This window comes from Chiloscyllium plagiosum, unplaced genomic scaffold (assembly GCF_037043375.1).
Source record: "Chiloscyllium plagiosum isolate Xiang-an unplaced genomic scaffold, Cpla_swu_hap1 HiC_scaffold_4, whole genome shotgun sequence".
Classification (NCBI taxonomy): domain Eukaryota; kingdom Metazoa; phylum Chordata; class Chondrichthyes; order Orectolobiformes; family Hemiscylliidae; genus Chiloscyllium; species Chiloscyllium plagiosum.
The window spans coordinates 8,636,157-8,662,753 of NW_028270142.1; the positions used below are offsets into that span (position 1 = coordinate 8,636,157).

At 43.6% G+C, this 26,597-nt stretch overlaps 1 protein-coding gene across 2 annotated transcripts in view; it reads left to right on the forward strand.

Annotated features, from left to right (window-relative positions):
• Positions 1-761: 761 nt before the first annotated feature.
• prex2 (phosphatidylinositol-3,4,5-trisphosphate-dependent Rac exchange factor 2) overlaps positions 762-26,597 on the forward strand; it is a 420,366-nt gene continuing 394,530 nt past the window's right edge. Inside the window, exon 1 of one of the 2 annotated variants that reach the window (XM_043689238.2) lies at positions 762-1,546. In XM_043689238.2, the coding sequence (XP_043545173.2) occupies positions 1,406-1,546 (141 nt within the window). In that variant the 5' untranslated portion in view covers positions 762-1,405. The remainder of the gene's footprint in view (positions 1,547-26,597) is intronic. The other variant, XM_043689237.2, reaches the window with a different exon arrangement.

Sequence of the window (26,597 nt, forward strand, 5' to 3'; positions counted from 1 at the left end):
GATGTGCAGGTTAGGTGAATTGGCCATGAATAGTGTTCAGGGATGTTTAGATTAGATCAGATCCCCTACAGCATGAAAACAGGCCCTTCAGCCAAAGTCCACACTGACCCTCTGAAGAGTAACCCACCCAGACCCATTTCCCCCACCCTACATTTACCCCTGACCAATGCACCTAACACTATGGACAATTTTGCATGATCAATCCACCTAACCTGCACATTTTTGGACTGTGGGAGGAAACCCACGCAGACACGGGGAGAATGTGCAAACTCCACACAGTCACCTGAGGCTGGAATTGAATCCAGGTCCCTGGCACTGTGAGGCAGCCGTGCTAACCACTGAGCCACCGTGCCACCCAAAGGTTGCATTAGTTAGGAATAAATTTAGGACAATAGGGTAGGGGAATGGGTCTGGGTGGGTTACTCTTAGGAGAGGTGTGGACTTGTTAGGCTGAAGGACCTGTTTCCACACTGCAGGGGTTCTATGAAAGATAGTTATGTCCGAAAGGTTGGCTCTCTTGCTGCTCAGATGCTGCCTGACTTGTTGTGGTTTTTCCAGCGCCACACTTTATCCACTGCAAAAAGTTGCCCCTTTGCCACAACTGATGCAGTTATAATCGCGCCCTTCCGGGCTGGGAATCCGATACAAGCAACCAGGCCAACCTGGTTTTGTTTTTCCAATTGTTTTCGTCGATGTTGAAATCATGGCTTCACCCCGTTCCTTCAGCTTTCTCATTCGCCCGGGAATCCCTGTTGGGTTTCAGAAAGGTCGTTTCTTTTCGTCAGGGGAATGTTTAGGGATATCCCGAACCGACAGTAACAGAAATTCAGGAAAGGGGCAGGTTTATGTGTCCACTCACCCCTGGGACGTCGGCTGGTCAGCATTTCTTGCCCGTGTTCACACAAACATGGGAAATGACCAAACTCCGGAATGTGGGACAATGTTATAAAACGTGACAGTGTGTGTGTGTGTGTGTCTGAATGGCAAACTGCAGTTTCCAAAATCGCTTTATTTTCCTGTTTTGTTTTCCGATGGGACTGGGGGCAGCGGTCAGGGACACTGGAAGTGTTTTAGTGAATGTGTAAACCTAGTGGCTTTCCCACAGTTTCTGTTCTCCTGCAGCTCTGAGTTAACACGCAGTGCCTATGGGATCCTCATAGCTTTCCCCGCACGTTCAGTCGGGAAAACACCGCCATTCCTCCCTCCCCTCCAACATTGAGTTGAAAGTCACCCAAATCCGCGAGGGAGAGACAGAGAGAGAGAGAGAACACTGTTTACTGCCACTGGGTTAACCCCCTTTAAATGACGAGAGAGAGAGAGGAAAGCCATTTGATGTGCAAAGGGAAGGGATTGGTGCTACCAGTTACTGGGAGTAGATGAAATTAACAGGGATCGCTGGTCTACAATGACTGAAGAAAAGTCGGAGAGTAAAGGGGAGATAAGTAGCAAGGACTTGGAGAAACAACTTCGGCTTCGAGTTTGTGTTTTGTCTGAAATCCTGAAAACCGAGAGGGATTATGTGGATACGCTGGAGTTTGTCGTCTCTGTAAGTTTACAAGCGTTTAATTCTTAAACCAACTCCTGGCCACGTTTCAGAGACCTGTTTCATTCATAACAGCTCTGGTTATGTCAAAGTTAGCCTGGTGAAATTTGTTTCAAATTAAATTCTGGTTAGCTGGAACATGCTACTACTAAATTATCGATAAACCATGAGAAAGTTTTAATTCTTTTAATTAGACGATTATTACTCAGCTCCTTCCAAGAAATTAATCTTTGGGACCATAAAAAATGTGGTGTTTAATTGCACCTACATGTTGAGTAAATGTGAGTTAAACTGGTCTCTATCCACTTTTTAATTATTTCTAAAAGCGTTTCAGCCACTTTAAATATTACAAGTTGGCATTAATTATTATTCGAAATTCTTAATATAAAGCGATAGCTGTAAAATGCAGATTACATCCTGATATTGTGGTACAGAACACTCTCTCAGTTTAGTTCTGTGAACCTAAACAGACTTGGTTTAAGTGCGGATTTCTCACTCTGATAGCTGAGGGGTTTGTTTGAGTTGACTGTTTCACTGGGATTTTACAATTACACTGCAGAGTGCTTTGTGAATGAAGGATCTAATCAGATTTCTAATTCAGAGCAGACTTGCTCTCCCATAGTCTGACAGCTCACTCTGGGGAAACTAATAAAGTTCAGGTTCCTGTTGGAACTCCAGTGAAAATGGCAACAGTATGCTGTTCTCAGCAACCCCTCTGCAGATGCTGAGGAATCTTGTCTTTGCGGGAAACGCTGGGAAAAGGCGATTTGGACTTTTCTGCGATTAGAGAGGAAATGACGCGATTCCCGGGAATTTGGTGCCTATTTATACAATCTTTTTATTTCCTCAAGGAAGCCCCAAGGGATTGGGAAAGAGACAGGACAATAGGTTGCGGATTGGTTGGTATCCTGAAGGAAAAATGCTACAAAAATAACAAAAGAAGCTTTTTCTTTTGCCAAATCAAAGAGAGGAAAAGGGGATTTTAAACTTAACCGTTTAGATGTTCCATTTAGATCGTTCAAATTGTCGTGTAAAGCTAGCTTATTGGCGCAAGCGTGGCGTTCATATTTTCAAACTGATGTGTAAGAGCTTTGCAAAGTCATGAATTTGCAGGTTGTGCCACAAATATACCTGGCAGCAGATTCAATCAGAAACAACAAAAGGCCATGCTAAAAATATTCAGTAGATTTTCAGCCTCCGTGGTAAGACCGCAAACAGAGTTGGGTTTCAGATGCATCATCTTCAGGATGAATCTGCTAATTCCTTTCCAGCTGTCACCTGCATATTTCCAAGAATTCCCATCTTTAATTTCAGATTTGCAATATCTTCTTTCTGCAGTTGGGAATAGGATCTGACTTATTTCCGACTTGCTGATTGCTTAAGGAAGACCCAGCTGAAGGGGTTCGGGCTCAAAAGTTCACTTTCCTGCTCCTCAGATGCTGTCTGATCTGCTGTGTTTTTCCAGCTCCCCAGGTATTGACCAACCAGGTAACCAGGCTTTGTTTTGGAAATTTGCCAGATAATCTTAATCATTAAAAAAAAGTTACCTTAGCACATGATTCCCATCAGTTTCTCATGACACATTGCCATGACTAATTATAATGGAAAATGCCAGGGTTAAGCTGCCATTGTAATTTGACCCATTTACTAGTGGGTGGTACTGTAGTAACAATGCTTTGTGTCAAACATCTCCAGTCAGAAGCGGAGAAAAACTTCTCAGTCCTTGTCTCTGCTCCCAAACTGAACTGGTGGGAAAAGACTAATGTCTCAGGCCTTTCTGCCGAAATACATTGAGGGACCATTCGGTCATCCGACCTTCTCTTTCTGGATCAGTGGTGCTGGAAGAGCACAGCAGTTCAGGCAGCATCCAAGGAGCAGAGAAATCAACGTTTCGGGCAAAAGCCCTTCATCAGGAATAAAGGCAGTGAGCCTGAAGCGTGGAGAGATAAGCGAGAGGAGGGTGGAGGTGGGGAGAAAGTAGCATAGAGTATAATGGGTGAGTGGGGGAGGGGATGAAGGTGGAAAAGGAGATAGGCAGGTAGGACAAGGCCGGACAAGTCATGAGGACAGTGCTGAGCTGGAAGTTTGGAACTAGGGTGAGGTGGGGGAAGGGAAAACTGTTGAAGTCCACATTGATGCCCTGGGGTTGAAGTGTTCCGAGGCAGAAGATGAGGCGTTCTTCCTCCAGGTGCCTCTGGTGAGGGAGCGGCAGTGAAGGAGGCCCAGGACCTCCATGTCCTCGGCAGAGTGGGTGGGGAAGTTGAAATGTTGGGCCACGGGGCGGTGTGGTTGATTGGTGCGGGTGTCCCGGAGATGTTCTCTAAAGTGCTCTGCTAGAAGTCGCCCAGTCTCCCCAATGTAGAGGAGACCGCGTCGGGAGCAACGGATACAATAAATGATATTAGTGGATGTGCAAGTAAAATTTTGATGGATGTGGAAGGCCCCTTTAGGGCCTTGGATAGAGGTGAGGGAGGAGGTGTGGGGACAGGTTTTACAGTTCCCGCGGTGGCAGGGGAAAGTGCCAGGATGGGAGGGTGAGTCGTAGGGGGGCGTGGACCTGACCAGGTAGTCACGGAGGGAACGGTCTTTGCGGAAGGCGGAAAGGGGTGGGGAGGGAAATATATCCCTGGTGGTGGGGTCTGTTTGGAGGTGGCGGAAATGTCGGCGGATGATTTGGTTTATGCGAAGGTTGGTAGGGTGGAAGGTGAGCACCAGGGGCGTTCTGTCCTTGTTGCGGTTGGAGGGGTTGGGTCTGAGGGCGGAGGTGCGGGATGTGGACGAGATGCGTTGGAGGGCATCTTTAACCGCGTGGGAAGGGAAATTGCGGTCTCTAAAGAAGGAGGCCATCTGGTGTGTTCTGTGGTGGAACTGGTCCTCCTGGGAGCAGATACGGCGAAGGCGGAGGAATTGGGAATATGGGATAGCATTTTTGCAAGAGGTAGGGTGGGAAGAGGTGTAATCCAGGTAGCTGTGCGAGTCGGTGGGTTTGTAAAAAATATCAGTGTCAAGTCGGTCGTCATTAATGGGGATGGAGAGGTCCAGGAAGGGGAGGGAGATGTCAGAGATGGTCCAGGTAAATTTAAGGTCCGGGTGGAATGTGTTGGTGAAGTTGATGAATTGCTCAACCTCCTCGCGGGAGCACGAGGTGGCACCAATGCAGTCATCAATGTAGCGGAGGAAGAGGTGGGGAGTGGGTGACGGTGTAATTATGGAAGATCAACTGTTCTACGTAGCTAACAAAGAGACAGCCATAGCTGGGGCCCATACGTGTGCCCATGGCTACCCCTTTGGTCTGGAGGAAGTGGAAGGATTCAAAGGAGAAATTGTTAAGGGTGAGGACCAGTTCGGCCAAACGAATGAGAGTGTCGGTGGAAGGGTACTGTTGGGGACGTCTGGAGAGGAAAAAACGGAGGGCTTGGAGGCCCTGGTCATGGCGGATGGAGGTGTAGAGGGATTGGATATCCATGGTGAAGATGAGGCATTGGGGGCCGGGGAAACGGAAGTCTTGGAGGAGGTAGAGGGCGTGGGTGGTGTCTCGAACGTATGTGGGGAGTTCCTGGACTAGGGGGGATAGGACTGTGTCGAGGTAGGTAGAGATGAGTTCAGTGGGGCAGGAGCATGCTGAGACAGTGTATGTAAATGGTGCCCTGCCTGAGTAGGATACAGCACTGGTTTTATGCAAATCCAGGGAATGTCAAACTCCAATGCTTTTTTTTCTTGATATGCAAACTCTGTATAGAACTGCTTAAGTTCCTGTGTATGTACATAAAGATTTTTTATTAAGTATATTTTTTGCGTTTAAAAAATTCTGCTCCCTAACTGAACTATCCCCTTCTTGCTATCTTCAAAAACCCTTCCGTTCCTGGATGAGGTAAGTAGTTCATCATCTTGTTCCATGTCACTGACTTTTAGAACGTTTTCTTGACACCAATCTCAAATTTGACTTGCTGCATGCCTTCCCTCGTACTGAGGGCTCCAAAACATCTGAAAATTAGGCACATATTTAGCCCACCCCTCACTTAATTGGTCTATTTGTTGGTGTGGGCCACTTTTGGGAAACCCACCTTCTCCTCTGCTGACTGAAAGCAGTTGGCGGTGGGAAAGGAGCTGGGACCTCTGGCTGTGTGATGAAGTGGCCACGTTTTCTCTGACCCATCTTTGTTTTGGCCTTCTGGGAAAAATTGACCCCAGCATTCAGTTCAGGTCGTGGGGAGATGGAATGGTATTGGAGGAGCATAGTGTGATCACATGAATAGTCCCCTCAGTTAAATTATGTGGTTAGGTTACATAAATTGAGTTTGCATTTCCTTAAACTTCAGATGATTTAAGGTAATTGATTCAAGGTCTTACAAATGAAAGATTTAAGATACAGGGAACTCCAGAGGGACTCCAGAAGAAAACAATCTATTCTTACATTATCTTAAGTAATTCTTAAGAGGGAGGCCATTTAATGATGAAATCAGAAAGCATCTTGTCACAATTATTAATGGAAACCAGAAAACTCTCCCTCCAAATGCTGTAAATTCTAAGTCATTTGAAATGTTCAAGATTGGATGAATTTAATGGATTATTGTTAGGTAAAGATATTGATGGATATGGATCGTAGAACATAGTACAGCACAGGATCAAAAACAGGAAAAAAATAATTGAAGTATGCAGCCACCCTCTAATTGAAATGTGGAACATGTATGATGGAATGAATGGCTTAATTCTCTTTGTGTTCCTTCATCTGTAGATATTTATTGGAGTCCATTATATCCTGAGCATCACAGAAACCCAGCTTAATAATAACATAGAGATAAACTGAGTATGTGGAAAATGTGGAAAACCTGTAGAGAGGTATATGAAGAAAATTAATATTGGATGTTTACTATTGACCAACTGATCACAGGAGGGACAAGGCTAAGATATTTACAGTTAAATAGATAAATACATGACGGAGGGCTAAAAGTCGTGCAAATGCAAAAAGATCTGGTCACATTTGAATAAGTGTGACCAAAATTCAAGGTTAGTTTACTTGAGTAATGGTTAATTTCAGTTGAAGGTTGAGCCTAATGTTTGGCCATAAAGTCATTCATTTTTCATGAATCTCAAGACTTTTAAGCCAAACTCACCCATTGCTGAAGTTAAACTTGCCCTGGTGTAAATCTGCTTGATAGAATTAGAGACTAGCACGCCAGTGAAGGCAGCTACTTGTACCTGTGTACATCAATGTGTGATGGTAATGCCACAGCTTCTCTTGTATATGCGGCATTCCCACAAATCCTCCCCTCTAATATGGCAACATGATATTAAAAAACAATGGTAGGTCCATAGCCCAAATTAAACTGAGGAGTAATCGAGGTTGCAAAGACACCAAATAACTGTGCAACAGTTTGAGAATTCAAAACATCTGACAAGAATGTTAGAGATTGTCAGAAACTTTCTACACAGATGAGGCAGATGCTCAAGAATAAACCATGAAGACAGAGGAAAGTCTTGCATGTGGCAATCATTGGAAGATGCAGTTCCAAAGTACATGAATGAAAATCATTTTATTTTCTGGTAAAATATCTGCTACTGTGTCTTCATATTACTCATTAGTGTATATGCATTGTACTTCTTCCCTGTTTATCAACTACTTGATTTCTCTTCGGTCTCTAAAACACGGTCGAGTCCTCTGGTTTACCAGAATTCTTGAGGTCATGGAAGAAGTAGTTGGAGACACAAAGCACAATTGGCTGACAAAAAAGGTCCGGAGAAAATCAATGACAACAAATCCCTTCTTGGCTCAATGTCTTGTTCTGAAAAAATGTGGCAGAGACAGTGATGAGAGAATGGTGCTGCTGAGCTGCACCAGGCAATCCAATATTTAACAGTGTGTAGGCCACCATGGAGCCAATCATTTCTCTTCCAAGATTGAGGGCTGCCAAGAGGGTACGCATTCATAATTTTTGTTCCCACCAAACAAAGCTTTAGATGTGTTCATTATCAAAATATTTACTTAGAGTCATAGAGATAGACGGCACAGAAACAGACCCTTCGGTCCAACTTGTCAATGCCGACCACATATCTTAACTTAATCTAGTTCCAATTGCCAGCATTTGGCCATATCCCTCTAAACCCTTCCTATTCATATACCCATCCAGATGCCTTTTAAATGTTGTCATTATATCAGCCTCCACCAATTCCTCTGTTAGCTCATTCGATACACCCACCACCCTCTGAGTGAAAATATTTCCCCTTAAGTCCCTTTTAAATCTTCCCCCTCTCACCTTAAACGTATGCCCTCCAGGTTTTGACTTCACCACCCCATGGAAAATACCTTTTCTATTTACCCTATCCATGCCCCTCATGATTTTATAAACCTCTATAAGGTCACCCCTCAGCCTCCAATGCTCCAGGGAAAATAGCCTAAGTCTATTTATCCTCTCCCTATAGCTCAAACCCTCCAACCCTGGCAACACCTTTGTAAATCTTTTCTGAACTCTTTCAAGTTTCACAACATTCTTCCTATAGCAGGCAGATCAGAATTGCACACAATATTCCAAAAGTGACCTAACCAGTGTCCTGTACAGCCGCCACATGATCTCCCAACTCCTGTACTCAATGCACTAACCAATAAAGGAAAGCATACCAAATGCCTACTTCACTATCCTATCTACCTGCGACTCCACTTTCAAGAAACTGTGAACCTGCACTCTAGGGTCTCTTTGTTCAACAACATTCCCCAGGACCTTAGCATTAAGTGTATAAGTCTTGCCATGATTTGCCTTTCCAAAATGCCATACCTCACATTTATCTGAATTAAACTATATCTGCCACTCCTCAGCCCCATTGGCCCATCTGACTAAGAACCCGCTGTTCTCTGAGGTAACCTTCTTCGTTGTCCACTACACCTCAAACTTACTAACTATACCTCCTATCTAAATAATTTATGTTATTGTAGTGCTTCTTATTTGTTCATGAAATGTGGTCCTCGTTAGCTAGTCTGGCATTCATTGTCCATACCATCTGTCCTGGTGTTGAGCTGTCTTCCTGAAATGCTGGTGTGGGGGGAATCCTAGAATGATGTTTGGAAGGGAGTTGCAGGATTTTGACCCAATGACAATGGAGGAATAGCAAAATAGCTTCAAGTCAGGATGATGTTTGGCTTGTAGGAGAACTTGGAAGTGGTGGTGTTGTAGAAACCTTGCAGACGGATGGAGGGAAAGTTATTGATGAAGAAACTGAAGATAGTTTGGCCTCGGGCACTACCATGGTGATCTTCAGTAAAGAAGTTATGGAGCTAAGCTGACTGACCTCCAAGAACCACAACCATCTTCCTTTGTGCTAGATTTGACTCCAACTAGCAGAGATTTCTCCCCGATTCCCATTGACTCAAGTTGTTTTTAATTTCAAGAATATACTTTACTCATAAAAAAAATCTTTGTGTATATACATAGTCACAAATTCAGTTCAGTTCTGGACAGTGGCATATCAAGAGAGCAAGCAGGTATTGGAGTTTGACTCTAGCCAATTAAACAAACAACATTTCTTGCACATACAAGACTATATTTACATGCATTTGAGGCACTAGGAGGGTCTGATACTGAGTGGACTCCCATTCAACTTTGACATTGACTCAGGTTTTGCTGGGGCTTATTGATGCCACAAACTGTCACACGCGATCTTGGTGTTCAGCAGTCACTTTCAGTTCACCCCACCTCTGGAGTTCAGCTTTATCATCCACATGTGAATCAAGTCACCAACGGAATGGCCATGTGGGACCCAAACTGGGTGTCAGTGATTCCTAGCTGTGGTCAAGACTTGGCTGAAAGATGGGCGGAATTGGCCCCTCAACATTCCTGGTGAAACAGTATTCCAATCAACAAGAGAGGGGGATGGACGAGGTGGGGATTGCAATATTGATCGAGGAATCATTGATAGCAGCCCCATTATTATTTTAAAAAATCAGAGACCAGGAAATTACAGGTCAGCCAGTATAACCTCCATCCTGGGGAATTCATTAGAAAGGATTCTGAGGGACAGAACATTTCTGCACACAGAAAGATATTGATTTGTGTGTGTGTGTGTGTGTGTGTGGGTGGGGGGGGGTGGGGGGGGGAGGGGGAAGGCCGGCGTGAAGTTGAACATGACAAGGGTCTACGCTATGAGTGGTAGGATCCCAGGAAGTATTGAAGATCAGGGGGACTTTGGTGTGCCTATCCACAGATCTGTAATGGTTCGGGAGCAGGTAGATAAGGTGGTTAAGAAGGGATGTGGGTTTATTTGCCTTTATTAGCTGAGACATTGAATAAAAGAGCCATGAGGTTACGCTGCATCTGTTTAAAATGCTGGCTTGGCCACGTCTGGGATGGTATATTGTCTGCGGTTCTGGTCACCTCATTATAGAAAGCATATGTTTAGACTAGACTAGATGCAGAGGAGACTTACCAGGATGTTGCCTGGACTGGAGGGTCTGAGCTATAAGAAAAGATTGGATAAGGTGGGGTTGTTTTCATTGGAGCAGCAAAGTTTGAGAGGCGGTCTGAGAAATGGATGAGATTATAAGGGACGCAGATAGGATAGGAAGACATGTTTCCATTAGCAGAGGGGTCAACAGCCAGGAGACATTGATTGAAGATAGAAGGCTAAGAAGGATGTTGAGAAACTTTCTCCCCAGAGAATGGTGGGCATCCAAACTCAATGTGTGAGAAGATGGTTGAGTCAGAAACTCTTGGAACATTTAAGCAATGTTTAGGTATTCACTTGTATTACTGTAGCCTCTAAGGTTATGGGCCAAGAACTGTAAAATGGGATCGGTAGTCAGATCTTTATTGACTAAAATAGAAACAATGGGCTGAATAGCCTCCTGCTCCAATGTATACATTGTCTCCCCTTATCAACTTATTAATATGTAAGTGATGGCAGTTGAATTACAACATTTCGAGTAGTGTTGAGAATATTATTGTTTCTAGCAGCACTCTTTAGTTTAATGACCACAAAGTCATTCTCGATTGTTGAAAAAGCCCATTTAGTTCATTAATGTTGTTGAAAGAAGGAAATCTGCCACCTCTACTTGGTCTGGCCCTACATGTGATCCAATCCAACAGCAATGAGGTTCACTCTTAGCTGTTCCCTGACATGGCCTTGTCCAGTTATTCCAGTAAGATCAACATTTACCTGACAATATGGAAAATTGTCTAGATATGCTCTGTACACAAAAAGCAAGATAAATCCAACCTGACTAATTTTCACACCAACAGTCTACTTTTGGTCATCATCTGGAACACAACTGACAATGGTAATGTCATAATGTAGTCCCAACATGAAATCCAATTCCAAAATTTCATTTGGATTGGTGGGATTATGAACACAGGAGCACTGGCTCACAGGATTAGTAGTCCACTGACAATACCACTGAACTGTCTCCTCCCCTGTTATCTTGCATCATAGTCACATTTCCTTGCGGGATCGAGAGTTATTATTTTGTAGCAGTGCTCTAAGATATGATCTTCATGATGGGATTGCAGTATGACTTGGTCATTATCATGGATGCTTTGAGCTGAACAGCTTTCACATAATACAAACAACACTCCAAAGAATTGCAAATGCAGGAAATCAGAAACAAAAATAAATTGCTGGGAAAACTCAGCAAGTCTGGCAGCATCTATGGAGAGAAGTGTTTCTGTCAGATCTGCATTTGCAATTCTTTGGGGCTTCATAATCTAAGATCAGTCTGCAAAATTACTACTCAGCATGTCTACTTCTCTCCACAGACGCCGCCAGACTTGCTGAATTTTTCCAACAATTTGAGTTTTTTCACATTGTTTTCTGTTATAGCTTGCAGTTATCTTCCACACTCAGGGGCAAGGCAAAGAGCTGGGTTTCCAGTCTGCCTCAGTCAGATGAATAGTAATTTTGCAGTTTGACCTTAGATTATGACACGACTGTAGTGGGAGTGTAAGATGGTGAATTTAAAGTTTCGGAATGAAGACATGGAACTCCTGAGGAAATGCTTCCTGATACAGTGCTTCCTGATGTAGTTAAAAAATACATTTTTGTAAATCAAGAAGAGGTGTCATGGTTTATGAGAATGAATTGTAAACTTGACTGAAAATTTCTCAATGTATTTTGTAGTGGAGTGTTTACATTTTTTTTAATTCCATGACACCATGCTTCTTCCCAAAGATTTTGCTTCAACCACTGTCCCAACCTTCTTCTACAACTCTCTCTTTGCTCCTTTATTTCTCCTGTGGCTATTTCCAACAAAGTGGCTCTCCTAGTTGTATTTAACCTTGTCTGAATTGATCACTGCCATTTGACCTTACTTAAGGCTAAGATTGTGCTGCTGTCCTGACTTGCTGTCTGTATCTGTGCATTATCAAGAGAAGACACATATATTTGAAATAAACTATGATGACAAATTGTTTATAGAACTACAGTAATTGGAATTCCAAAGTAATTTAGAATGTGAAACTATTCATTTGTCTATCTAGTAAGTTAGGTATTTTTATCAATATTTGTTTTCAGATTAAATATTTAAAAATAAAATGTCTTGCCTTAATGATGTTTGCATATTTATGTAAGCAATTGGTCAGACCATGTTTCTACCTCCTGTTTTGTATGTGGTATGTAATCATTCAGAAATGTCTGTGTCTTGTTGGCTGTTTTGAAGTTTCCAGTTCATTTATCCATGGCTGTACACTCATTAAAATTCGTGACTTAATGAGTTCTACTCCAAGCCAAACTACATTGAAAGTTTTCTTGTTTTAACATGACAGACTTTTCCCCAGCTCTTAAACTGCTTTAATTATTTTAATAATTACTTCCTTAACTGGCACAGCAGGTAATTAAGAAAGTCTATTAAAGTGGATTTGAATGCATAACTAGTTATACTTTACCTACAGCATATTGGTGAGATTATATCATAGAGTTATATAGTCATAGGGATGTACAGCACGGAAACAGACCCTTCAGTCCAACCCGTCCATGCCGACTACATATCCCAACCCAATCTAGTCCCACCTGCCAGCCCCCAGCCCATATCCTTCCAAACCCTTCCTATTCATATACCCATCCAGATGCCTTTTAAATGTTGCAATTGTACCAGCCTCCACCACTTCCTCTGGCAGCTCATTCCTTATGCGTATTACCCTCTGGGTGAAAACAGTGCCCTTAGGTCTCTTTTATATCTTTCCCCTCTCTCCCCGACCCCAGGGAAAATACTTTGTCTATTTATCTTATCCATGCCCCTCATAATTTTGTAAATCTCTATAAGGTCACCTCTCAGCCTCTGACGCTCCAGTGAAAACAGCCCCAGCCTGTTAAGCCTCGTTGAAACATGTAAAATCTTGAGCTGCCTGGATCAGGTACATTTGGGAAGGCTGTTTCCTTTTGTGGGAGATTCTCCAACTAGGGATCACTGCTTAAAACTCAGAGGTCATTCTTTTAAGACAGAGATGAGGGATAATTTATTTTTCTTATGGAAGATCATGACCCTTTGAAATTCTCTTCGTCAAGAGGTATTGGATACAAACCCTTTGCATTTTTTTTTAAAGGCAGAGGTGGATAGATCCTTGATAAGGAAAGGGGTGAAAGGTTCTCAAGGACCAGTGGGAGTGTGGTGTATTCAGATCAGCCATTGAATGGCAGAGTCAAGGAGGGGCCAAATAGCCTATTGTTGCTCATAATTTAGAAGTTCAGATGATATATGCAGACTTTGTTGAGCAAACATCATTAATGCAAGGAGTATGTTGTATAATGGGAAACCCATCTTGTAACAGGACAAACACTCAGCTTTCCAATGGAATTCACAACAGGTGGGAAGACCAAACAACAAGGGAATAGGAACTACCTTGTCTTGTGTGAGATGGTTACAACTAATTCCAACTGTTTCCTTGCATTTTTCCCCTGCTGACTGTTTTAATTTGATCCCTCCCTATAACCTTGTGATTTTCAATTATCTCTGGGAGGTTTTTTGCAATCTTTTACCATGAAGATCAGCAGAAAATGCCTGTTCAAAGTGTCTGCCATTTCTTTGTATACTGTCATCGAAGATCAACACTACCTTTAATTACTCTTTTCTTTTTAAAATTCTTCCTTTCTGTTTTAATATTACTAGCCAGCTTTCTCTCATACTCTACTTTCTGCCTCCTTATTATTCTTCAAGTTGTCCATGATTCCTGGCATCTTCCCTCCATGGACAACATCTAACAAGGTTTCTTCTTAGTTCTTTTAAGGTAACTTCTTCCCATGGAAAATAGGCGCAGGAGTAGGCCATTCAGCCCTTCCAGCCTGCACCACCATTCAGTATGACCATGCCTGATCATGCAATCTCAGTATCCCATTCCTGTTGTCTCTCTATCCCCTTGATCCCTTGAGCCAAAAGGGCCACAAACAGCTCCCTCTTGAATATATGTAATGAACTGCCCCCAACAACTTCCTGTGGGAGAGAATTCCACAGGTTCACAACTCTCCGAGTGAAGAAATTCTTCCTTATCTCAGCCCTGAATGGCTTACCCCTTCTTCTTAGACTGTTCTGGACTTCCCCAACATCGGGAAAGTTCTTCCTGCATCTACCCTGTCTGGTCCCATCAGGAATTTATGTGTTTCAATGAGATCCCCAGCGAGTACAAGCCCAATCAATCCAGTCGTTCTTAATTTTTGTTTGGTCCAATGGGGAAATATCCCAACAGATACAAGATGAATAATGGGGCATTCCATGATGCTTCCACAGCTTCACTTTGAACAAAGTGAGAAACAACCCACATCAGTCAACAACACGGGCAGCACCATGGCTCAGTGGTTAGCACTGCTGCATCACAACATCAGGGACCTGAGTTCGATTCCATCCTCGGTCCACTGTCTGTGTGGAATTTGTACCTTCTCTCCGTGTCTATGTGGGTTTCCTCAGGGTCCTCTGGTTTTCTCCCACAGTCCAAAGATGTGCAGATTAGGTGGATTGGTCATGCCAAACTGTCCATGGTGTCCAGGGTTGTGTAGGCTAGGTGGATTAGCCATGGGAAATGCAGGATTAGAGGGCTGGAGTGGGCCTTGGTGGGCTGCTCTTCAGAATGATGGGCTGAATGGCCTGCTTCCACACCATGGGGATTCTATTCTATGAAGGGCTGAAGACAAGATCCAGGCTTAGATTGGGATATTTCAGACGATATTCAAACCCACAATATGATCCCTCCAGTGACTATTGCTCCAAAAATAAACTCAACAATCTCCCACTGACCTCAGGCATTGTTATGGTGAATGCCATCTTCAATTTCTAGGGGGTCAGTTGAGTTGACAGTTAAACATTTAACAATGCACAAGTGTGATGGCATGCATCTCAATCCTTGACTTGTGCATAGTTACAAGACTCAAGAGGCTGGATACACTTGACTGGTATGTCTGCCATTGGAGTTAGCCTTCACTCTTTTCATGACTGGTGCACGTGTGTGTACAATGTAACTATCTACAGGAAGCAAATGCTGCAATGTAGAAAGCTTACTTTGACAGGGCCTCTGTCCATGAACCATTCACTCATAAGAAGGATGGAAGAGACTTAACATTATCAATTTCCCTTCATTCCAACAGAATAGCAAAGTACAACAACAGCTGGAATGCTGAAACAGAAACAGGAAATGCTGGAAATTGTCAGCAGGTCAGACAAATCTGTGCAGAGAAAAAGAGTTAATGTTTCAGGTCATGTTGACCCTTCTAATGAAATGTCAACTCTGCTTCTCTCCACGATGTATTGCCTGCTTTTAATTCTGTTTTTATCTCTCCATCTTTTTGCTTGTATATGTTTCATTGCTTCTTCATAAATCACTGGGCTAAAATCCTGGAATTCTTGATCTTGTGACCATTACAGGAACATAATCACGACCGGAAATGCAAGTTTTGACAAGAAGGAGCACCACAATGTTTTGGTAGAGTTAGACATGGGCAATTAATATAGTCTTACCACAGCCAACCATATTTTCAAAATACGTTATTTTTAGGAAGACCATTATAGGTTGTTAACATCTGTTTTCTTCCTCTCTGGTGAACTAGTTTTTTCTCCATCTTCATGATTAATGCTTGGGAATGACTTGGGAGCACAGTGTCAGTGTCTGAGTAAGGATACAGCCTTGGAATCTTCTTACATAAGAATGGAAGTTCCTCAACTTCAGAACATAGCCAATGTAAACACACCTCGTATTGAAGGTTCAGCACTATCTGTGAATAATGTCTTGGGAAATATTGTAATGCCTGTTAACTATACCACACAGATACCCAGCTAGGTTTTCCAAAAGATTTGTACTTTTATAGGTTGAAGCTACAGTTGACCACCCAAGGTCACAATAGAGGACCTACGGTCAGCTGCATATAAGCATATAATGTATATTAAGATCATTTTTCTTTGTCTATAGAACAGTCCAAAGCAATTCACTCCTAAACGTGTGAATAAAATCACTCATGTTGTTGGTTTGAAGTTCTTACAAGCCTCAATGCTTTGGAAAAGATTGCAAAAATGCTGTTTCCCCCGTGTTTAACTTGAGCACTGAGTCAACCTTTAAATATGAGCTTGGGGAACATATCTTGGCCGACTGGCCATCTGATTATTCATGATACCAAACTGACTCAAACATGTCATTCAGGAAGTCTCCACATCTGCGTATCCAGCATGGGTCGGGGAATAGTGATGTCCTTGGGTATCTCCCTCATTGATCTTGACAATACAGTCAACAAGGGAATGGAAGTGAATGTGCAGCTGATTGCTCACCTATGATCCACTAAGGGCATTAATAGGAAATAAGTGGTGATAATTTCTAGTCTACCAGTTCAGAGACACTATTTCACAGCTCTGGAGCAGGTGGGTCTTAGACATGGGCTTCTAGCTCAGAGACAGGTACAGTTTGCAAGTGCCCTAAGAAATAAGTATATCAGTTCTGCATTTAATCAATTCTTAACTGGTATTGCTCTGTTAAATTTAAAGTTAAATTAATGTTAAGAATACATTGAATCCATCTCATGATCACAGCATTAGTGTACTTGGGTGAATATTTTTAAATTTGATTTATTATTGTGATGTACCTAGGTACAGCGAAGAGTTTTGTTTTGTGTGCGTTACAGGTAGATCAGATCATACAAAGTGTGTTAGGGTAATAGAACAGAGCAAGGAATACAATGTTACGGTGACAGAGAAGGTGCACAAATATCGCAGTGTTAAAGACTTTCCACGTGTAAATAAAGGGTGACTCTGTGTCAGGATACTGGCCTCTGTGGAGTTACTTCAAGCCTGTGCCAGAGTTTGATCATCAACTGTATCAACAGAACATAAAACTAGACATTCTGAAATAATAAGTAATGTCTTAAACAAACATATTACCAGCAATGCAAACAGACCCTGCTGCTATTTAATAAGGTTTTATGTTGCTGTCCTTTAATACCGTATGTGATATTTACCATGCGATATGACTGACTTACAAGGGACAGACTGATTCCTAAACTTCACTGATCATGATGTGATGTGAAATTTAAAAGGATGGTGATGCTGCCAATTATATAATGGACTGTATACAATTGAGTGTCAGAAACACATCATGTTCCTGTAACTAACAAATGAAAAAACAGTTTATTGCAAAATACTTACATGAGCAAAGATGAAAATGTTGTTAACAACTGTTTCCAGTGGGGTTTCTTCCATGATTGGTTGGATTCTCTTTTTCAGAGGCGGGTATACATTCAGATTTTGGATCAGTGGTGCTGGAAGAGCACAGCAATTCAGGCAGCATCCGAGGACAGGCAAAATCGACGTTTCGGGCAAAAGCCCTTCATCAGGAATAAAGGCAGAGAGCCTGAAGCGTGGAGAGATAAGGTAGAGGAGGGTGGGGGTGGGGAGAGAGTAGCATAGAGTACAATAGGTCAGTGGGGAAGGAGATGAAGGTGATAGGTCAGGGAGGAGAGGGTGGAGTGGATAGGTGGAAAAGGAGCTGGGCAGGTCGGACAAGTCCGGACAGGTCAGGGGATCGAGTTTCTGGAGGTTAGAAGCTAGGATGAGGTGGGGGAAGGGGAAATGAGGAAACTGTTGAAATCCACATTGATGCTCTGGGGTTGAAGTGTTCCAAGGTGGAAGATGAGGCGTTCTTCCTCCAGGCGTCTGGTGGTGAGGGAGCGGCGGTGGAGATTTCTCTATTCCGAATCCTCCTGTTAGGTTCTTTTCCTGAGGTTTCACACACGAGATGCAATTCGTACACACCAACTTCTGCAAACAATTAAAGTTTATTAAAGCCTGTACAAACTAGGTGACCCCCCTTTGACCCCCTTCGCAGGTGTGTGAGGTCAAGTTAAAGAGATCCCGAAGAAAGGAAACACATCCCCTTTATACAGGTCAGTTAGTAATGCTCACAAGTACACTGGCCACTTACCCCCCTCACCCCATTCAAAACCACATGTTACCCCAGGTACAATGGCAGATTGAGGTAATCCTCGGAGATAATGTAAATGTAAATGCCCTAATCCTGGGGAATCATTATGTAGACGATTTCCTGACTCTGTGATTCCCCAAGACAATGTAGGTGTGATATGTCCTAGCTTCGGGAGATGGCTATGAAAGTATTTGTGAATGGAAGAGATTGAATAATAGTTGAATTTGATAATAGTAGGGAGAGTAATAGCAAATGACTGACTAAATAGAGTGGGGGGGTCATCCACATTCCTGCATGACTGTTGTCCCCACCCACTTCCAGGATGTTCACTCAGTGCAGTTTAACCCTTTAATATTACATTAATATCCAGAGTGATATTCCAATTTAATCTTTTAACATTACACTCCATCTGCAGTGATGAGGCCTTTCAGTGAGTTTGCGACTCTCTGACTCTCTGAGGGATTTCACAGAGAGAGAGGGAAGGCAGAGGCTATGCCGTAGTCAGTTCTCTCTCTTTACAGGTCGAATATTTTTACATCCACAAACAAGTAAATTTGACCTGTGTCTGAAAATGTGCAGACTCCATGAAAGCTGCTTGAGTTCTTAGCAAGTGTGATACTTCTGCCACTGCAGCTAGTGTAGTTGGCTTTAGTTAACTGTTGTTCCAGCTAATTATATGATTAATTAATATTTGTTTAATATTTCAGACATTACAAGTGTAATATTCTGTTTACAATGCACATAGAAACTTGCAGATCTTCACAAATAATTAATGTTGCTATGTTTCTGGTGATCCAAGAAAGTAACATAATTATCCTCCCTTCACCTTGGCTGGCACAGTGGCTCAGTGGTTAGCACTGCTGCCTCATAGCACCAGGGACCTGGGTTTGATTCCAGCCTCAGGTGACCGTCTGTGTGGAGTTTGCACATTTTCCCCATGTCTGCGTTGGTTTCCTCTGAGTGTTCCTGTACCCTCCCACAGTGTGCAGGTTAGGTGGATTGGCTGTGCTAAATTGCTCCATAGTGTCCAGTGATGTGCAGGTTGAGTGGATCAGCCATGAGAAATGCAGGGCTACAGGGATAGGGGAGGGTCTAGGTGGGATGCTCTTAGGACGGTTGGTGTGGACTCAATGAGCTGAATGGCCTGCTTCCAGGCTGTAGGGATTCTATGGGCGGCACGGTGGCACAGTGGGTGGCACGATGGCACAGTAGTTAGCACTGCTGCCTCACAGCGCCAGAGACCCGGGTTCGATTCCCGCCTCAGGCGACTGACTGTGTGGAGTTTGCACGTTCTCCCCATGTCTGCGTGGGTTTCCTCCGGGTGCTCCAGTTTCCTCCCACAGTCACAAAGATGTGCAGGTCAGGTGAATTGGCCATGCTAAATTGCCCGTAGTGTTAGGTAAGGGGTAAATGTAGGGGAATGGGTCTGGGTGGGTTGCGCTTCGGCGGGTTGGTGTGGACTTGTTGGGCCGAAGGGCCTGTTTCCACACTGTAAGTAATCTAATCTAATAATCTGTAGATGCACTCCTATTATTAATTGAATATTCAAACATAATGAACAATTCAAGATGCATTCATGGTGACTATCCGTTAGGAGTGCAGGGCTGAGTTCTCAACATTCAATGTTGAAGCAGTGTTTCCAATCATCATTTCCAAACGTAAGGATGGCATTAGCAAAGGAGGCGATGTGAGGAATGGTGTTATAATTCTTGATAGCAGTAAGTTCCTATTACAAGCAGAAGAACTAATCATTCACAACTGAAGACACAGCAGCTGAACTTCAGAGGAATTATGTTGAAGTTGTACAGAATGTTGGTGAGGTCTCTTCTGGAGTACTGTGTGCAGTTCTGGTCGCCTTGTTGCAAGAAGGATATTATTAAGCTGGAGGGGGTTCAGAAAGGATTTACCAGGATGTTGCTGGGACTGGAGGGTTTGAATTACAATGAGAGGTTTAATAGGCTGGGACTTTTTTTACTGGGGCGTAGGAGATTGAGGGGTGACCTTATAGAGGTTTATAAAGTCATAAGGGGCATAGATAGGGTGAATGACGGGTGGCTTTTCCACAGGTTGGGGGATTTCAAGATTAGGGGGCATATTTTAAGGTGAGAGGAGGGAGATTTAAAATAAGACATGGGGGTCAATGTTTTTACACAGAAGGTGGTTCATGTGTGGAATAAACTGCCAGAGGAAGTGATGGATGCATTTAAAAGACATTTGGATAAACACATGAATAAGAAATGTTTGGAGGAATATGGGCCAAGTGGGACTAGGTTAGTTTGGGATTATGGTCAGTATGGACTGGTTGGACCGATGAGTCTGTTTCAATGCTGTATGACTGTACGATTGAGTTTTTCTTGCCACATTAGATGATGCCATTCATCCATTGCAAGATTACTTTTAGGCTATGTTGAACTGTCTAGATTCTGCATTGTATAACAGAACTAGCTTGACCAGCAAAGGCTCACTTGTTCATCACACTGGAGAGATTTTCCATGCTTACAGTTCTTAAATTTCCTTCAGATTAGTTAGTGCTGATTTGGGGCCAGCAGTAAATTAATTTACATGGTCTTTAAGCTGGTTCCATCCAATCTTACACAGGATAGCATTTGTCAGATAGCTGTAACTGGACACAAAGCGCATTGCTTTAAGTTAAATACATCACAATGTGCTGAACATAGTCATTAAATATTTATCATTTATTATTATCACATGTCTACAGAAGTAAAGACATTTTCATTGTGTTCAGAATTATAGAAAGTTTGGTACAATATTTGGCCTATCAATTTGAACAAGTGTGATCATAAGATGTAGGAGCAATGTAGGCCATTCAGTCCATCGAATCTGCTCCATCATTCAATCCTCCCATCCACCTTGCTGCCTTTTTCCAGTAATCCTTGATTCCCTTGCTGATGAAAGGTCTGTCGATCTCAGCCTTGAATATATTTACTGACCCAGCCTCAGCAGCCCTCTGTGATAAAGAGGACTCCCCAATTCCTTTGTGTTGCAGCTGTCTGCAGGGTTTGTTCATTTACTCAGCAGGCATCCTTCCACTATTACCCTCTGCTTCCTACCATCAAGCCAATTTTGTATCCAATTTGCCAGATCCCCAGGATTCCATGCGATCCAACCTTCCAAAACAGCCTACCATGTGGAATCTTATCAAAGGCCTTACTGAAGTCCGTATAGACTACTTTCTGGATCAGTGGTGCTGGAAGAGCACAGCAATTCAGGCAGCATCCGAGGAGCTTCGAAATCGACGTTTCGGGCAAAAGCCCTCCATTGCCCGAAACGTCGATTTCGAAGCTCCTCGGATGCTGCCTGAATTGCTGTGCTCTTCCAGCACCACTGATCCAGAATCTGGTTTCCAGCATCTGCAGTCATTGTTTTTACCTCCATATAGACTACGTCTACTGCCCTGCCCTCGTCAACCTTCCTGATCACTTCATCAAAGAACTCTAACAAATCTGTGAAGCATGATGTCCCACTCACAAAGCCATGCTGACCACTCCTAATCAAACCCTGTCTTTCCAAATGCATGTATATCTTATTTCTCTGAATCTTCTCAAGTAACTTACCTACCACAGATGTTAAGCTTACTGGGCTATAGTTCCCAGGGTTTTCTTTAGAGCCCTTCTTGAATAAGGGCACAACATTCGCTACCCTCTAGTCTTCTGACACCTTGCCCGCGGCAAAAATATCAGCCAGGGCCCCTGCAATTTCTTCTCTAGCCTCTTGCAGTGTTCTTGGATAAATCTGGTCAGGACTAGGAGGCCTATCCACTTTCATATATTGTAATACGTCGAACACCATTTCTACTGTGATATGGACTGTTCCAAAGATATCTTGGACGACCGACTCAACACGGACGTTTACTATAAACCGACCGACTCCCACAGCTACCTAGATTACACCTCCTCCCACCCTGCCCCCTGTAAAAACGCTATCCCATATTCCCAATTCCTTCCCCTTCGCCGCATCTGCTCCCAGGAGGACCAATTCCAATACCGAACAACCCAGATGGCCTCCTTCTTCAAAGACCGCAATTTCCCCTCAGACGTAGTTGACGATGCTCTCCACCGTATCTCCTCCACTTCCTGCTCCTCTGCCCTTGAACCCTGCCCCTCCAATCACCACCAGGACAGAACTCCACTGGTCCTCACCTACCACTCCACCAATCTCCAGATACATCGTATCATCCTTCGTCATTTCCGCCACCTCCAAACAGACCCCACCACCAGGGATATATTTCCCTCCCCACCCCTATCATCGTTCCGGAAAGACCACTTCCTCTGCGACTCCCTCGTCAGATCCACACCCCCCAACCAACCCAAGCTCCACTCCCGGCCCCTTTCTCCTGCAACTGCAAGAAATACAAAACTTGCGCTCACACCTCCCCCCTCACTTCCCTCCAAGGCCCCAAGGGATCCTTCCACATCCATCAGAAATTCACCTGCACCTCCACACACATCATTTACTGCATCCGCTGCACCCAATGTGGCCTCCTATACATTGGGGAGACAGGCCACTTACTTGTGGAACGTTTCAGAGAACACCTCTGGGACACCCGCACCAACCAACCCAACCGCACCGTGGCTGAACAGTTTAACTCCCCCTCCCACTCTGCCAAGGACATGCAGGTCCTTGGCCTCCTCCATCGCCAGACCATGGCAACACGACGCCTGGAGGAAGAGCGCCTCATCTTCCGCCTAAGAACCCTCCAACCACAAGGGATGAATGCAGATTTTTCCAGCTTTCTCATTTCCCCTCCCCTCACCTTGTCTCAGTCCCAACCCTCGAACTCAGCATCGCCTTCTTGACCTGCAATCTTCTTCCTGACCTCTCCGCCCCCACTCCCTCTCCGGCCTATCACCATCACCTCCTTCCACCTATCGCATTTCCAACGCCCCTCCCCAAGTCTCTCCTCCCTATCTTTTATCTTAGCCTGCTTGGCACACCCTCCTCATTCCTGAAGAAGGGCTTATGCCCGAAACGTCGATTCTCCTGTTCCTTTGATGCCGCCTGACCTGCTGCGCTTTTCCAGCAACACATTTTTATGTTCCAAAGATATGACCACTAACTTCCCCAGATTCCCAAGTCTTCATGTCTTTCTCCATGGTAAACACAGAGGAGGAATATTCATTGAGGACCTCGCCCATTTCCTGCGGTTTCACACATACATGTCCACTTTGATCCTTGAGGGGGATCCTATTCTCTCTCTAGTTATTCTTTTTCCTTTAATATACTTAAAGAACCTCTCTGGATTCACCCTAATCTTCTTATGAACAGACATAAAAAAAATATCCTAACCTATGTCTCAAGATTAAAAGACCAACAGTGGATAAAACAAAGAACAGAAATTGCTGGAGAAACTCAGCAGGTCTATGAAGAGAGAAACAGAGTTAACATGTCAACCCCAGTGACCCTTCATCTGCAGATGAAAGCTTTTTTCTCAGAAAAGGTGAGAGAAAATGTCTATACACTTAAACAGCGGAGTAATCACACACTCATTATTAGAACCGTTGATGCAGCCGCTTGATCAAGTAATAATGGAGGGCTAGAACGCAGAGAAACCAAGGAGTGTGGGAGTGGGGCTTCTGTTGGCAATAAGCACCTGATTGGTCTGTGGACTCATGACCAGTTATTAATGACTAAGGCCTTCTGACTGTGAACAAATATATGATTGGCTCTCAGGGAGCTGAACAGCTTGGGGGTATGAATGCGTTTGGAGAAACAGTTGGGTGGCCACAAAGGCTCTTTTCTTTGCTTTGTCAATAACCTCGAGCTTGAGGGCAGACAGTTTTATTTCCCCTTTCTGATTGCTATGACTTTTATCGTGGATGGTGTTAAGTTTCTGGAGTTTTTTTAAAGATACATGTATCCAGGTCAATGGTGAGTATTCCATCACCCTGCTGACTTGTGCTGTTGAGATGGTGGGCAGGAGATGAGTTAATCATTGCATAACTCCCAGATTTTGACTTGCTCTTGTAACCTCACTGCTTAAGAGATCTGATCCAATTCTGTTTCTCGTCAATGGCAATCACCAGGCTATTGATCATGGGGAATTCAGCTACAGCAATGCCTTTAACTGTCAAAGGACAATGTTAGGATTCTGTCTTGTTGGAGATGGTCATTCCCTGGGGCTGTGTAATGGGAATGCTACTTATTACTTATTAGCTGGAGGCTGAATGTTGTCCAGATTTGACAGCATTTGGACATGGACTGCTTCTGGAAGTGAAGAGACAGGGATGATGTGAACTTTTTTTTATTTATTAATGGGATGATGGTCACTGGCTAGACCAGGATTTATTGCCCATCCCTAATTGCCCAGAGGGCAGTTAAGCATCAACCACATTGCTGTGTGTCTGGAGTCACATGTAAGATGGCAGCCTCCTTCCCTCAAGGACATCAGCAAGGACATTGTGTAATCTTCAGCAAGCATTTCCACTTCTGACATTGTTCATGGAGGTATGGCCATTGGACTAACTGGGCATCTGGAAGATTCAGTTTCTTAGATCTGTAAGAGAGAGTGGGTTTATAAGATTGGCAACAAACTTTTCCTGGGGTGTGGTGTGATTTCAAAGAACAAAGAACTGTACAGCGCAGGACCAGGCCCTTCAGCCCTCCAAGACTATGTCAACACATGATGCCTTTCTAAATTAAAAACCTTTTGCCTCTGTGTGGACTATATCTCTCTATTCCCTGCCCATTCATGTATCTGTCCTGATGCCTGTTAACTGCTACTATTGTACCTGCCTGTGCCACCTCCTCTGGCAATGTATTCCAGGCACTTACCACCCTCTGTGTAAAACCTGCATCTCATATCACCTTTAAACTTGCTCCCTTTTACTTTAAAGCTATGTAATTGACGTTACGACCCTGGGATAAAGATCCTGACTGTCCATTCTATCCATGCCTCTCATAGTTTTGTAAACTTCTATCGGGTCACCCCTCATCCATCAACGTTCAAGTTTGTCCAATCTCTCTTTACAGCTATTACTTTCCAAACCAGGCAATGACCTGGTAAACTGCTTCTGTACCCTCTCCAAAGCTGCCCCATCCTTCTCGGAGTGTGACAACCAGAACTGTACCCAAATTTCAAATGTGGACTAATTAAAGTTCTATACAGCTACACCGTGACTGGCCAATGTTTATACCCTGTGCTCCAACTGATGAAAGGAAGCAGGCCATATCTTACTGAATCAAGTTTACATTGTTTGTAGTTTGGTGTACTTGTAAAATGAACACCCTTTATAGTTTATGGTACCACTGTTGTTTTGTTCCCAAAGACTGGGAGATATTCCAGAGACCTGGATTCATTCTCTCAGTACAGTTGGGGAATTTAAATTCTATTAATTAATTAGATTAATCAGGAAAGGAATAAAAGTCTAGCATCAGTAATAAACTTACAGAGTTGTCATAAAAGGTACATCTAGTTTTCTAGTATATTTTGAGGAAAAGGAATATACTGTCTTCATCCAAACCTGCCCATTGTGACACAAGGTTAAATAATGCGGTGAAAGTGAGGACTGCAGATACTGGAGATCAGAGTTAAGAGTGTGGCGCTGGAAAAGCACAGCAGATCAGGCAGCATCCGAGGAGCAGGAGAGTCAGAGTTTTGGGCAAAAAACCCTTCATCAGGGGTGGAGAGATAAATGGGAGGGGAATGGGGCTGGGGGTAAGCTAGCTGAGAATGCAATAGGTGGATGGAGGTGGGGGTAAAGGTGACAGGTCAGAGAGGAGAGTGGAGGGGCCAGGTGGGAAGGAAGATGGACAGGTAGGACAGGTCTAGAGGGCAGGGCCAGGGAAACAAAAGTCTTGGAGGAGGTGGAGGGCGTAGGTGGTGTCCCAAATGTATATGGGAGCTCCTGGATGAAGGACAGTATCGAGGTAGGTAGAAATGAATTTGTTGGGGCAGGAGCAGACTGAGTTGATGGCTTGGCTGGGGTAGCCAGGCTTGTGGATCTTGGGTAGGAGGTAGAATCGGGTGGTGCGCGGTTCCTGAACTATGAGGTTGGAAGCGATGGGTGGATGATCCCTTGAGGTGATGAGGTTGTGTTCGGTCTTGGAGATGATGGCTTGGTGATGGGAGGTGAGGTCGTGGTCGAGGGGGCAGTAGAAGGAGGTGTCTTCAAGTTGGCAGCTGGCTTCAGCGGTGTAGAGGTCAGTGCGCCAACCTACCATTGTACCCCCCTTGTCCGCTGGTTTGATGGTGAGGTTGGGGTTGGAGTGGGTTTAAATATTTGTCTTGAAAAGGTACAAGTCACTCAGTATTCAAGAAGGTGAACTATCACCACGTTTCTAAAGGCAATGAAATCTGGTTATGCCAGGCAAACCTACATTGCACGAGTCAAATAGAAGCATTTGTTGAACCAGCTGGTTTTTGGAATTATACGTGTACCCATTGCAAATATTTGATATGTTTCTGGCACTCTTGAAGATATTGCTTTGAAAACATTTGAAAGTGTTGCATCCAAATTTACCAGTAAATTAAGTTTATAAAGATGTATTGAATTGTTAATGTGAAATTAAATGCACTCCTGTCATCACCAGCCCCAAACTTCAGAATAAAGAAAACTGTTATTATTGCAAGAAATGGTGATAGCTAATCACAGGATCATAGAATTTCTACCATGTGGAATCAGGCCATTGGCCCAACAAGTCCACACTGACCCTGTAAAGAATAACCC